Source organism: Rhincodon typus, chromosome 5 (assembly GCF_021869965.1).
Source record: "Rhincodon typus isolate 14 chromosome 5, sRhiTyp1.1, whole genome shotgun sequence".
NCBI classification, from domain to species: Eukaryota; Metazoa; Chordata; class Chondrichthyes; order Orectolobiformes; family Rhincodontidae; genus Rhincodon; species Rhincodon typus.
This window is the reverse complement of record NC_063336.1, coordinates 43,635,550-43,647,446: the sequence shown is the minus strand read 5'-3', so window position 1 is coordinate 43,647,446 and position 11,897 is coordinate 43,635,550. Positions and strand designations below refer to the sequence as shown.

The window sequence follows — 11,897 nt, the reverse complement described above, 5'->3', positions numbered from 1 at the left end:
GAGGCTGCACTGAGGATGTTATGTAGCATGGTAACGAAACGTCTGCGGAGCAACAAACCAGCTCGGTGAGCCAACCAACCTCAACACCCACAACCCGAGCTACAGATCTACTCCAAAACCTTGTTACTTTTAATTCCAAGCTGGATGTTGATTTGCAATTATTAATAGTTAACGGCTCACCAGTACCTCCTCTATACTAAGCATTTTCTAGATGTTATAACCTTAAATTCACATTGAGACATTGTGTCTTTTTCTTTTGAATAAAAAATCATTTTACTTTTTCTCTATCTGCTGCAATTTTTATGAACAACCAAGGAATGGTGAACTTATAATTTGCAAAAAAAAAAATGTCTGCTCTGGTTCCTGGTCTGCACAATATAAAACTTTTAAACATCTGCCTTAGGAAGTGCTATGAGAGGTCATTTTGATGGTCAAAGATAAAATGAGTGTGAATTGTTTCTACTTTTAGGCTGGATACCTGGCGGAGACAGATCATAACATTTAAAGATTTAAACCTCTTACAACTGGAAACTGTTTAGGATGGCTAGACAGTGGCAGCAGGCTAATATTTAGAGTGCTCACAAAGACAGAACTCCAAAGTAGGAAGGGCAAAACAAAACACTTGATAAGAATGAGCAAGATGTATAAAAAGTTCAAAATACTATTCATTAGGCTAACAGCTAATTATGGCAAAACAATATGTTGGTGAAAATCTTTGTAACTTTGCGGGGGTAGGTGGGCAGTATTCAAAGTAGGTCTATCTTTCATGGGGGGGGGGGGGGTAGGTTATGGAAGTGTAAAATAACTTAGCAATGAACCAAGGTATTTAACCTATAATAAAACAATACAGTTATAAAATAATATCCATTTAATTACTCATGATAGTTGGTCCATTTCTTCACAAGAAGAAACATTGTTGCAAAAAACTATTTCTTACTGTTACCCTACAGCCCCAGGATTTCACCACAATATCCTTCATAGAGGCTCAGAGGCTTAAACCCATCTTCGAAAAAAATGTGAATAAATATCTAACTAGGAACTAGACTAGACTAGTTTGCTTATAACACATGATGGCCCCAGGCCTGCTGGAACCAGAGTATCAGAGAATCAACCACATAAGATAGATATCTATGATAAATAATGGGAAAAGGCAGAGTTAGATACATTTTGGAAGTTTCTCTTGAACTATCACTGACAGTAAAAGAACGAAAGAAATCCGTGGAATCTTTCAGTATAATAAATGGGTTTAAAACCCACTCAGAAGTGCAGTCAGTAAACGGTCTGGGGAAATGGCTCGAGTGCAACCCGCTTATTCTCACTGTGTATTTTTTCCCGATTCTATTTACAGAAACAAACGTAGTTTGATTCATTGGTAAATAAAATAGCATTTTACTGGTGGCACACTACATCAATAGTTAAATTGAGACAACTGGAAAAAGCAAGATCATCTATTTATATAAACATCAGTGGACAACATTCTACAATCACCCCTATTTGCAATTACATACCCAACTGACTCCAAAGTGATAAATACAAACCCTGTTCCCACATTCTGTTGAAATTAGGATCTCCTGGAAAATTTCCATGATTGTCTTGATTATTTTCAATGTTATGTACTGCCTGTCCATTGGGTATTATGACTGGCTGTTGAGCTGTTACGGATTCCTCAGAGGCCTCTCGTTGCGCAATCCATGCCTGTGCTAATGCTGCCCAGTCAATCTGACCTGTAAAAAAGTTTTAAATCCAAAGACAATTCAAGACATCCATTATACGTGAAATGCTGCATTGGTGTGCAGAATATTGCTTCATTTTTCATGTGTAAGATCATAATCCATGGTTAGAGTGGTACTGTGGTTGCATTAAATGTTTAGAAATCCCGAGGCCTAGGCTGATGAACCAGAGAGTCATGAGTTCAAAACCCACCACGAAAGGTGGGGAAATTAATTACATAAATTAGAAATAAATCAGAAATAAAAAGCTGGTATTCAAATAGTGTCCATAAAATTATTGCACTGAACTGCTGTTAAAATTAAGCTGTCTGGTTCACCTCAGTCCATTTGAAAGGAAATCTTCTGTCTTTAGCCTATGTGGCCTACATATTATTCCAGATCCGCAGCAACCTGGATATCTCTGTACCTACCATATGAAATGGCCAAACGCAATAGTCTTAAAATATTTTCCACCAGTGGACCACTTACTCAAGGTAAAAGACCCTGCAGACCACCTACTGCTTCTACCTCAGCTGCTTTAGCTTGCTGCCGCATAGAGCTCATTGGAATTAATGACAATTTTTGGAAACTAAATCTTTTTTTCTTACTAAACCTAATAAATTCTTGTCTTTTTTTATTAGGCACACAACTTATTAATTCATACAAAGACAAAAGGAAAGACATTTCCATATTAGGAACGTGTTTTACCGTTTTTTCACAAAACATTATTAGAGTGATCTTCTTGAGAAATCCACACTTATCTTACAGCTATATTAATCAAACAGAATAACAGTAACTTAAATCTTGCTAATGAAACATCATTTCTGCTTCAGCTTAGGATGACTTGTGATAAATATGCAGAAGCCTGCCTGGTTATGAGATGGCAGTGGGCGGTGATGGTGATGTTTCTGACCTGGTTACTCATATGGCCTTGCCTGTCAGATCCACATGTCACTGACTTGCATTCTAGACAAGTACACAAATCACCACTGGTCCACAATTCATAGTTATATTCAAGCTGGCGGCTCAATGCTACTTTCTCAAGGGCAATTGGAGATGGGTAAGAAGTCTTGGCATTTCCAGAATTACCCACACTGAAGGGACGATTTTTTTTAAAAAAATGTAATTCAATATTTATCACATTTGGTAAACGATGTATTTTCACTTCAGAAGGAATCGTTAAGATTGGGATCCTGTCATTGCTGTCGTGAAGATGTCATGAAAGAACCCTGAACCACTGCCTTGCAACAGGTGACAAATTATGCTACTGGCAGAACTTTAAAGCATATTTGTTTAAAATTTATTTGATTTTAGCAATGCTGAAATAAATCAGTTACTATCTGTAGACTTTTCTTTTAAACAGTTAATTACAAATACTGTATTCATTTCATTAATGGAAACTTACTTGGATCTTGTTGCTGCTGAAATGACTGCATCCACTGTTGTTGGCTTAAAGGCCACTGCTGCCAAGGTTGACCACCTTGATCCCACATCATTGACTTCAGAGTTGCAAACGTTCAAAATCTATAAACAGAAAAATGTGATTGTAATATTTCTTCCAAAACGCCTGGACAAACGAGCAACTGTATAAGAGATTAGCTTATAAAGTGCAACGTAAATAAGTCAGTTAGTGCTTTGTGTCGTTTTCAAATACATTGACAAGAGGCACCTGTTAAGAATAAACAAATGAAGTATTGTGCACCAGCAGTAAACTTTTGTTTTAAAATTAGCCTTAAATGTTGAAAATATCAGGAAAACTTTCAGAAGTACAGGTCAAAACAATGCAATTGGAATCAAACGAGGACATATTTGAAGGGGTGGTCAAAAGTTTGATCATAGGAGTTTCAGGTTGACTTAAAAGGAGAATGGGAAAGTTAATCGATGGAGTGGGTTAAGCAAGGAATAACTTAAAGATGCAGCCTCTGGCACAAGAGACACTGCCACATGATAGGGTGATCAAGAGGGAATACAAAAAAAAATTCTTAAACCTAAGGACGAGAACTGAGTGTATCACAATCTTGGAAAAGGTTACAAAAACTCAGTTTCTGACGCAATGGCGAAAACTAAGGAGTGACCTGACAGAAGTATATAAAATTATGAGAGGCATGGATATGGTGGGTAATCAGAGATTTTCTTCCCCAGCGTGGAAATGTCAAATGCAATGGAGCATAGATTTAAGGAGAGGGGAGAAGCTTTAAGGAGATAGACGAGGCAATTTTGTTTTAAACCGATGGGTGGTAGGTGTCTGGAAAATGCTGTCAGAGGAGCTGGCAGAAGCAGGGATAATAGCAACATTTAAGATGCAGTTAGACAGATGCATGAAAAGGCAGGGTACAGAGGGATATGGACCATGTGCAGGCAGATGGGATTAGTTTCGAATAGCATCACAATGTGTGTGGAGACAGTGGACTGAAAGGTTTGTTCCTGGGCTGTACTGTTATATGTTTATAAAAGGGATTGCAAGGTCACAGAGAGATTTAAACAAAGGGGTGAGAATTTTGAGTTTATGGCTTTGGAGATCTGGAGACCGATAATGGTTAGTGACCACGAGGCTAAAGAGGCTGGTGGGATATGGTGCAGATTGGAAATCGACAGGGGTAACTGTGTATTGAACTTCAGAGAGTGGAAGTTGAAGCTATGCCATGACTCAAGTTGGAGTTGATAAAAGCATGAAAATTTGATTTGATTTATTATTGTCACATGTACCAGGATACAGTGGAAAAGTGGTTTTGCGAGCCATCCAGGCAAATCATGCCTTACATAAGTAGGTGAATACATCAGGGTAATAGAACAGAATTCAGAATATACTGTTACAGCTACAGATAAGGTGCGGAGAAAGATCAACTCCATTACACGTGAAGTCTGTTCAAAATTCTGATAACAGCGGGGAAGAAGCTTTTCCTGAATCTGTTGGTACCTGTTTTCAAAATTTTGTATCTCAGGCCCACTGGAAGAGGGTGGACCAGAGTATAACTAGGGTGGGAGGGGTCTTTGATTATGTTGGCTTCTTTTGTAAGGAAGCGGGAAGTACAGAATGAGTCAATGGATTTACATGATGGACTGGGCGCATTCACAACTAATTTTTTGCAGTAATGGGCAGAGCAATCGCCATACCAAGCTGTGACGCATCTGGACAGGATGCTTTCTACGGTGCATCTATAAAAATTGCTAAGAGTCATTGTGGACATGCTGAATTTCCTTAGCCTTCCGATGAAGTAAAGACGTTGGTATGCTTTCTTAACAGTAGTATCAATGCAGATGGACCAAAATGGTGTGATCTTTACTCCTAGGAGCTTGAAGCTCTCGTCCATCTCCACTTTGTGTCCTCCACTCTGCTTCCTGAAGTCAATGACCAGCTCCTTTGTTTTGCTGACATTGAGGGCAAGATTACTGTCTTTGCACAATGCCAATAAAAACTCTTACTTTCTTGTACCCTGTCTCATCAAGATCTGACTCACTATAGTGGTGTCATCAGCAAATTTGTAAATGGATTTGGCCACACAGTTGTGAGTGTATAAGGAGTACAGAAGGGGCTGAGTACGCAATCTTGTGGGGCACCAGTGTTGACGACAGAGGAGGTTTGGAGAAATTTCCCTGACGTAATTAGATGGTTTCGGTACGGAGAAGAGCCAAGGGACTGTTCAATGTCTAATCAGGCATTGAGGCAATAAGCAATCTGGTTCAGCATATATGATATTTACTGAGAATGAGTATCGAGTTAATGGCAGGGACATACATTCCGAGTCAGGATTAAAGGCATTGTTCCAAATATTTAGCTACAGAAATTTGAAATTAATCTAAGATTGGACGTTCGACAAGCCACAGAGAGATACAGCTAAGTTTCAACAGTACATGTACGCAAGATGATCCATTTGTGATTGATTATTTCAACAAGGGATAAAAGAAGTGGATATATCCTTGGAAAGCTCTAGAAATGCAACCGTGGCTAAGAGAGAAGCAAATTTCTTGGATTACCGGGCTATAAACAGTTAGACAGATGAAGTGAGGGCAGTTGCACTTAGTTGAGAAGACACTGGAAAGATGGTGTAATCATCATGTCAAAGAGTAAAGAAATCAACGACAAAGACTGGAAATTCAGCTGGGCCATAGACAACGTTGAGACTTTGGCTTGGTTCATATTACTATTATGGGAACATTCCAACAATCAACTAAACAATTCTGACAGGGAGTTTGTTAGAGATAAACTGAAGAGGAGCCTAGATTTTGAGGCTTCAAAGATTAACTTATCAGCCAACATCTTGCAATAGTTTGGTTAGTTACGAAGGGGTTAGTAAGGAGTGTAACTAGTCACTGGACTAGCATGTTACGGAGACAAGGGAATTTAAAACGCATCACAGCAGCTGATGGTATTTGAATTCAAATAATAAAGTTGGAACATAAAACTAGTCTGTGTGGCCACAACAACTGTGGTAAATTGTTGCAAAAACACATGTCTGAAAATATCCTTAAAGGAAGGAACTCTTTGATCCTTACTTGGTCTGACCTACGTCCAACACTGAGTCCATAGCAATATGGATGACTAGTAATTGCCCTCTGCAATGGCTCGGTAACATCTTGGCTCAAAGGCAATTAGGAAAGAACAACAAATGCTAGCCTTGCCAATTCCTAGTTCCAAGACAACTAATCATTCCTTCCATATCAAAAATAGAGATGCCATTTTTCTAGTGTAAAATTTCATGATTTCAACAATGAAATCCTGATTCGAACTAATTAATGAGATTACTTAATGCAAATATGATATAAATGGAAAAGAAATTGCAAGGTCATTGACAAACAACAAAGTCATATTTAGAATATCATACTCGAATTTGGACATCCTATCTGCATTAAGGTTGGCAAAATGCTTGCTGGGTATTGTTCTTGGAATTATAACACCACAACAGAAGAGACAGTCGGAGGAAAGACATTATCCTGGACACCAAATTAATCATAGGGAATAGATTATGTAGATTCAAGAAGGCCACTTAACTTGTGAATTCAGTTCATGGGAGTGTATATTTTAAAGATGGGAAAACTGCAAGGAAGACTAAGAATTCAAAACTTTTTAACCAAGTAGTGGAGATCGGTAACAGATTCTAGACATAACTATGATGTTGTGACAATTAACTGTTTGAAAAGGAAATATGTCAGCCAAGTACATACTAGGGTATTGCAGATTTTTTGGGTAGGTAATAAGATGTTCAAGTGGAGACAAAGCCACTACTTTTTCAGAGAAATGGGACAATCGACCTCTGTAATTCAGCACAGCATAAGGGTATAGCTTTACATTAGCTGAATAAGTCAAGTCCCATTTTTATTACATGTACTGGAGTTTTGATAGCAGCTTGGGGATTGCACTCAGTGATTTCATCCAAGCCTTCGGAAGGAAGCAAAAATCAACACCATTTTTATAATTGAAAAGATGCATAACGGAGTTTGCTTTCACTCTGGAATAAAAGTCAAAGTTGGCACAATTTGCAATAAATTAAATCAAGTAGCAAAGGTTAATGTTTTAAATTGTACACAATCTGCTGAGGGAACAGTCCTAAAACTGATCCTAAACAGTCCTAAATGACTGATTCTCATTCCATCATTCTCTTTTTCTTTAGTTGCAAGAAATACATCTTTACTTACTCCCTATTGTCTCTTGCATACAAAATCTAAAATAAATCTGTTACAAACATTTTTCGTGAATGAAAAAAATTTAGCTGATCATGTGCTCATTCAACTCTACTACAAATACATATTTACTCTCCTTTAATTGAGCAGAATACAATTACATTCTGTAACATAATTCTAAAGCAATAGTTCCTGAAATTCAGAAATAATTCATTGGCTGCAACATACTTTAGGATATTCTCAGAAGGGATGCAGTAAATGCAAGATTAATATTTACACAAATTATTCTAGCGGTCTGTTTCACAATAACTAAAAAAAATTAGTAGCTCATACAGCCCCTTGAGCCTGCTCTGCCACTCCTTACAATCACGTAGGTCTACAGCACAGAAAAAGACCTTTTGGCCATTCATGTTTGCACCAGTCAAAAACAACACCTAACTATTTTAATCCCATTTTCCAACACTTCGCCAAAGCCTTGTTTGACTTGGCACCATAAGTGTACATCTAAATACTTTTTAAATGTTATGAGGGTTTCTGACTCTACTATTTTACGAGGCAGTGAGTTCCAAACTTCTACCACCCTGAGTGAAAAAGGTTTTCCTCTCATCTCGTTTAAACCTCTGTCCCTTATCTTAAATCTATTCCCCGCCCGATCATTGATCTTTCTAAGGTGAAAAGTTTCTTTCTACACCTCTCATAAACGTATATATTTCAAGCCTGAATTTCTAAGACCAGAACTTTCAGTAAGTTCTGGTGACAAACTTCATTTGCTGGCTAGCAAACTTCAACCTTTCCCTGGCAACGGTCCAAAACTAAACTAAACCAGTCTGTTTGCAATGCCCAGATCATATTTGAGCCAGAGATGAGCTTCTGATCACATGGTTACATCACAAACACTCCTTATTTCACCCTATGCCACATCAGTCATGAACATGGTGGACAATTAAACAACTTGCTGGAGGAGTAGGTTCCACAAATATCCCCATCCTTGATGATGGAAGAGCACAGCACATCAGTGCAAAAGGTAATCAAGTAATCACAGCAATCATCAGCCAGAAATATTGAGCAGATAATCCATTTTGGACTCCTCCAATGGTCCCCAGCATCACAGATACCGATCTTCAACCGACTCAACTCTATCCACCTGATATCAACAAACTGTTGGAGGCACTAAATACTGCAAAGGTATGCATCTTGACAACATTCCAGCAATATACTCAAGACTTGTGTTCCAGAACCTGCTACTCCCTAACCAAGCTCTTCCAGTACAGTTACAACATTGGCATCTACCCAGCGTGGACAATTGTCCCAGTATGTCCTGTACACAAAAAGCAGGACAAATCCAACCCAGCCAATAACTGCCCAGTTTACTCCCAATCATCAGTAAAGGGATGGAAACTTGTCATCAACAGCATTATCAAACATCACTTGCTCAGCAATCACCTGCTCACTGACATCCAGTTTAGGTTCTGCCAGGGTCACTCAGTTCCTGATCTCATTACAGCCTTGGCTCAAATATGGATAAAAGAATTGAATTCCAGAGGTGAGATGAGAGCGACAGTCCTTGACATCAAGGCCGCATTCGACCGAGTGTGGCATCAAGGAGCCCTAGCAAAACTAGAATCAATGGGTTCAGGGGAACAAACTCTCCACTGGTTGGAATCAAGACTGGCACATAGCAAGATGGTTGTTGCTGTTGGAGATCAATCATCTCGGGTCCAGGACATCTCTACAGGACTTCCTCAGGGTAGCATCCTCGGCCCAATCATCTTCAGCTACTTCAATGGCCTTTCCTCCGTCATAAGGGCAGCAGGGTGGCTCAGTAGTTAGCACTGCTGCCTCACAGAGCCAGGGAGCCAGGTTCAATTCCACCCTTGGGCGACTGTCTTTTGGAGTTTAGACATTCTCCCCATGTCTGTGTGGGTTTCCTCCAAGTGCTCTGGTTTCCTTCCACAGTCCAAAGATGTGCAGGTCAAGTGGATTGGCCATGGGAAATGCAGGTTAACAGGGAAAGTGTAGGGGGGTTGGTCTGGGTGGGATGCTCTTTGGAGAGTCAGCGTGGACCTGAGAGCTGAATGGTTTGCTTCCACATTATGAATCTAAAGTCAGAAGTGGGGATGTTCAGCAATGAATGCACAATCATCAGTTCCATTTCCAATTCCTTAGATACAGAAGCAGTCCATGATCAAATGCAACAAGATCTGGACAATCACGAGCCTGGGCCGACCTGGGACAAGTAACATTCTCTCACCACGTGGCCATTGTCAATAAGGGACAATCAAATCATGGGTTAATTTGAGCTGTGTTTATCCATTTTAGAATCAGACTGGATAATGCTTTCCAGTCATGTAAATTTAAAGGTACCATTATCTGGTCCATTTAATAATTCTGAAGAGTGCTTCTGCACTTCACAGTTACTCAAAGAATCATCAAAATTAAGGAACATACCTCAGTGGCAACAGTAATCTCTACAGAGTTTACATCTCAACGATGCCTGGTTTAGAAACATTTTAGCACATTTTTGTTTTTGCAAGCCATTGTCCAAACAGGGGACAAAAGTAATCAAATTATCATCATCATTCAGTCAGGAGTGTTCTGAAGTTCTTTGAAACTCAAGTATTCCTTTCTTGTTAACACAGAGTAGCCGTTCAAATAACAATAGACTTGAATCAAAAACAAGTATTTCTAAAAAGAAATGAAAAATAATGCAGCCTAATCAAAGGCAATATGAAGTTGATGTAAAATGGTTTCCTGGTTGAGGCTCACATTAATGGTAGATTATGGCACACTGCTAGAGTCACTGGAATAGTAATCCAGCGGCCAAGACTAATGCTCTAGGGACATGGGTTCAAATACCAGGACAAACGCTGGTGGAACTTAAATTCAAAAAGAGTAAAATCTTGAATGGAAAGCCACTGTCAGCGTGACTGTAAAAAGGTCATCAATTACTGTAAAAACCAAATTGGTCCACTAACTCCTTTAGGGAAGGAAATGCACTGCTCTTTCCTGATCTGGCCTACAAGTGAATCCTGGCCCAGTGTAATGTGGATGATTCTTATTTGCCATTGGAATGGCCATATGAGTCACATTGACTTCCTGCACCACTGTGATGACAGGAGATACTCTGCACTAATTTTGGATATAATACTGGATTCCACCAAGGTAATGAACAGCTCAAGAATGGATTTCAAAGTGTACTGATGGGGATGTACAAGACATATGTTAGAATTTTGATTCGCATTAGCTTATGGAAATCCTAGTAGGTGCTGCAGAATCAAATAGGCAAGTAAAGTGGAGGAAGAGAAACTTTTCGCAAATTTTTTTCCTTCAAAAGTAAAGTTCCAATGGAGTATATATTGTACAAGGATTTTCTTTGTACGATGTGAAAAACCAAGGATCGGGCAAAAGATAGATTTATGGTAAACTGGGAACTTATGGAGAATGACAATTAGAGTAAAGCAGGCCCTTGTAGATTAAGATGATACTAAAATGACATGGAATTGGGTCACCACTGTCTGAAGCCTATGATGATAACAGAATAACACATACCTGCCAAACTGTTAATGAAACCAGTAACCGGAGCCTTGAATTCTTTCCAGACAGCTCTAAATAACCCTGTAAGTCAACACTTTTACAGACAGGGTAATTTTAAATAGAAAAATATGCAACAGTTGTACTGGTAAAACTGCTCCTTGAACTGCAGCAGTCTGCCTTAAACTTGATGGTACCTAAACCTGAAATCATACTCAACCTATACTTAAAAGTACATTTAAAAACTGAGGTAGTAGAGGTGTGTACCTCATGGCTGAGATTCTCTGCAAAACAAAACTAATGTGAATTAGCCTACTTTAGTAACGACATGAAAACAACTTGATTCAGGGACATCCAAGATGATAATTTACTACCCATCAAACACTTGAACTGACAAAAAAAAAGTTAAAGTTCAATAGTCAATGTATATAAATATGACAACATACATGTGTAGGCAGCAACAGCTCACTTTTGTTACTGATACGAAAAGGCTTGCTGATAATCTACAACAGATTATCCAAAAACAGGACAATTTGTTTCAACTATGCATAAACTGTTAACAATTCTCATGTAGTAAAATAATCATCTCCTCATCAAACATGATGCATCCCTGAAATAAATGTTACGTTTAGATAAAGACTAATTTTAACAGTAGTAAAGTAACGGAATTGCATTTAATAATAAACTATTCAGTTTCAGGTACACATCTTGGCTATATTTCGAACGAGGTTAGCCCAACATTACAGAATGGAGGGGGAGGGGGGTGGCGGGTTATTTTTTAGCCCAAACGGACATTTTTCGAGCAGGAGGTGCATTACCCTGAGACAAGGCCCAGGCCGAGCTCAGATCCTCCCGGCGGCTGCCTGCTCCAACGAGACGCCCGGGTCCCCTAACGAGTCTGAAATAAGGTCTGGCTGCCCCACCCCTCGGGATCGAAAGGGGTTAATTACCGGCACCGGGTACCCGGGTCACGTCCAGACACCCTCCCGGTGCCCAGGGAGCAGAACAGGCCAAAAACCCGCCGCCGCCATCATATTC

The 11,897-nt window shown here is 39.3% G+C and overlaps 1 protein-coding gene across 1 annotated transcript; it reads right to left on the bottom strand.

Moving 5' to 3' along the window:
• Window positions 1–826: 826 nt before the first annotated feature.
• On the bottom strand, window positions 827–11,864 carry LOC125483114 (arginine/serine-rich protein PNISR-like). Its single transcript, XM_048596752.1, has 4 exons — window positions 11,678–11,864; window positions 3,115–3,233; window positions 1,539–1,724; window positions 827–831 (listed from the first exon to the last, which is right to left on the bottom strand). Exons 2-4 carry the CDS (start codon window positions 3,203–3,205, stop codon window positions 827–829), a joined length of 282 nt encoding a protein of 93 aa, XP_048452709.1. The 5' UTR covers window positions 3,206–3,233; window positions 11,678–11,864.
• Window positions 11,865–11,897: the final 33 nt, after the last annotated feature.

Bases quoted from the DNA above. Each gene is read 5' to 3' on its own strand.
- LOC125483114 (XM_048596752.1), bottom strand. From the start codon at position 3,205: ATGATGTGGGATCAAGGTGGTCAACCTTGGCAGCAGTGGCCTTTAAGC. The intron at 1,725-3,114 runs GTAAGTTTCCAT...ACTTTTTTACAG, and splicing joins TCAGCAGCAACAAGATCCAA to GTCAGATTGACTGGGCAGCA.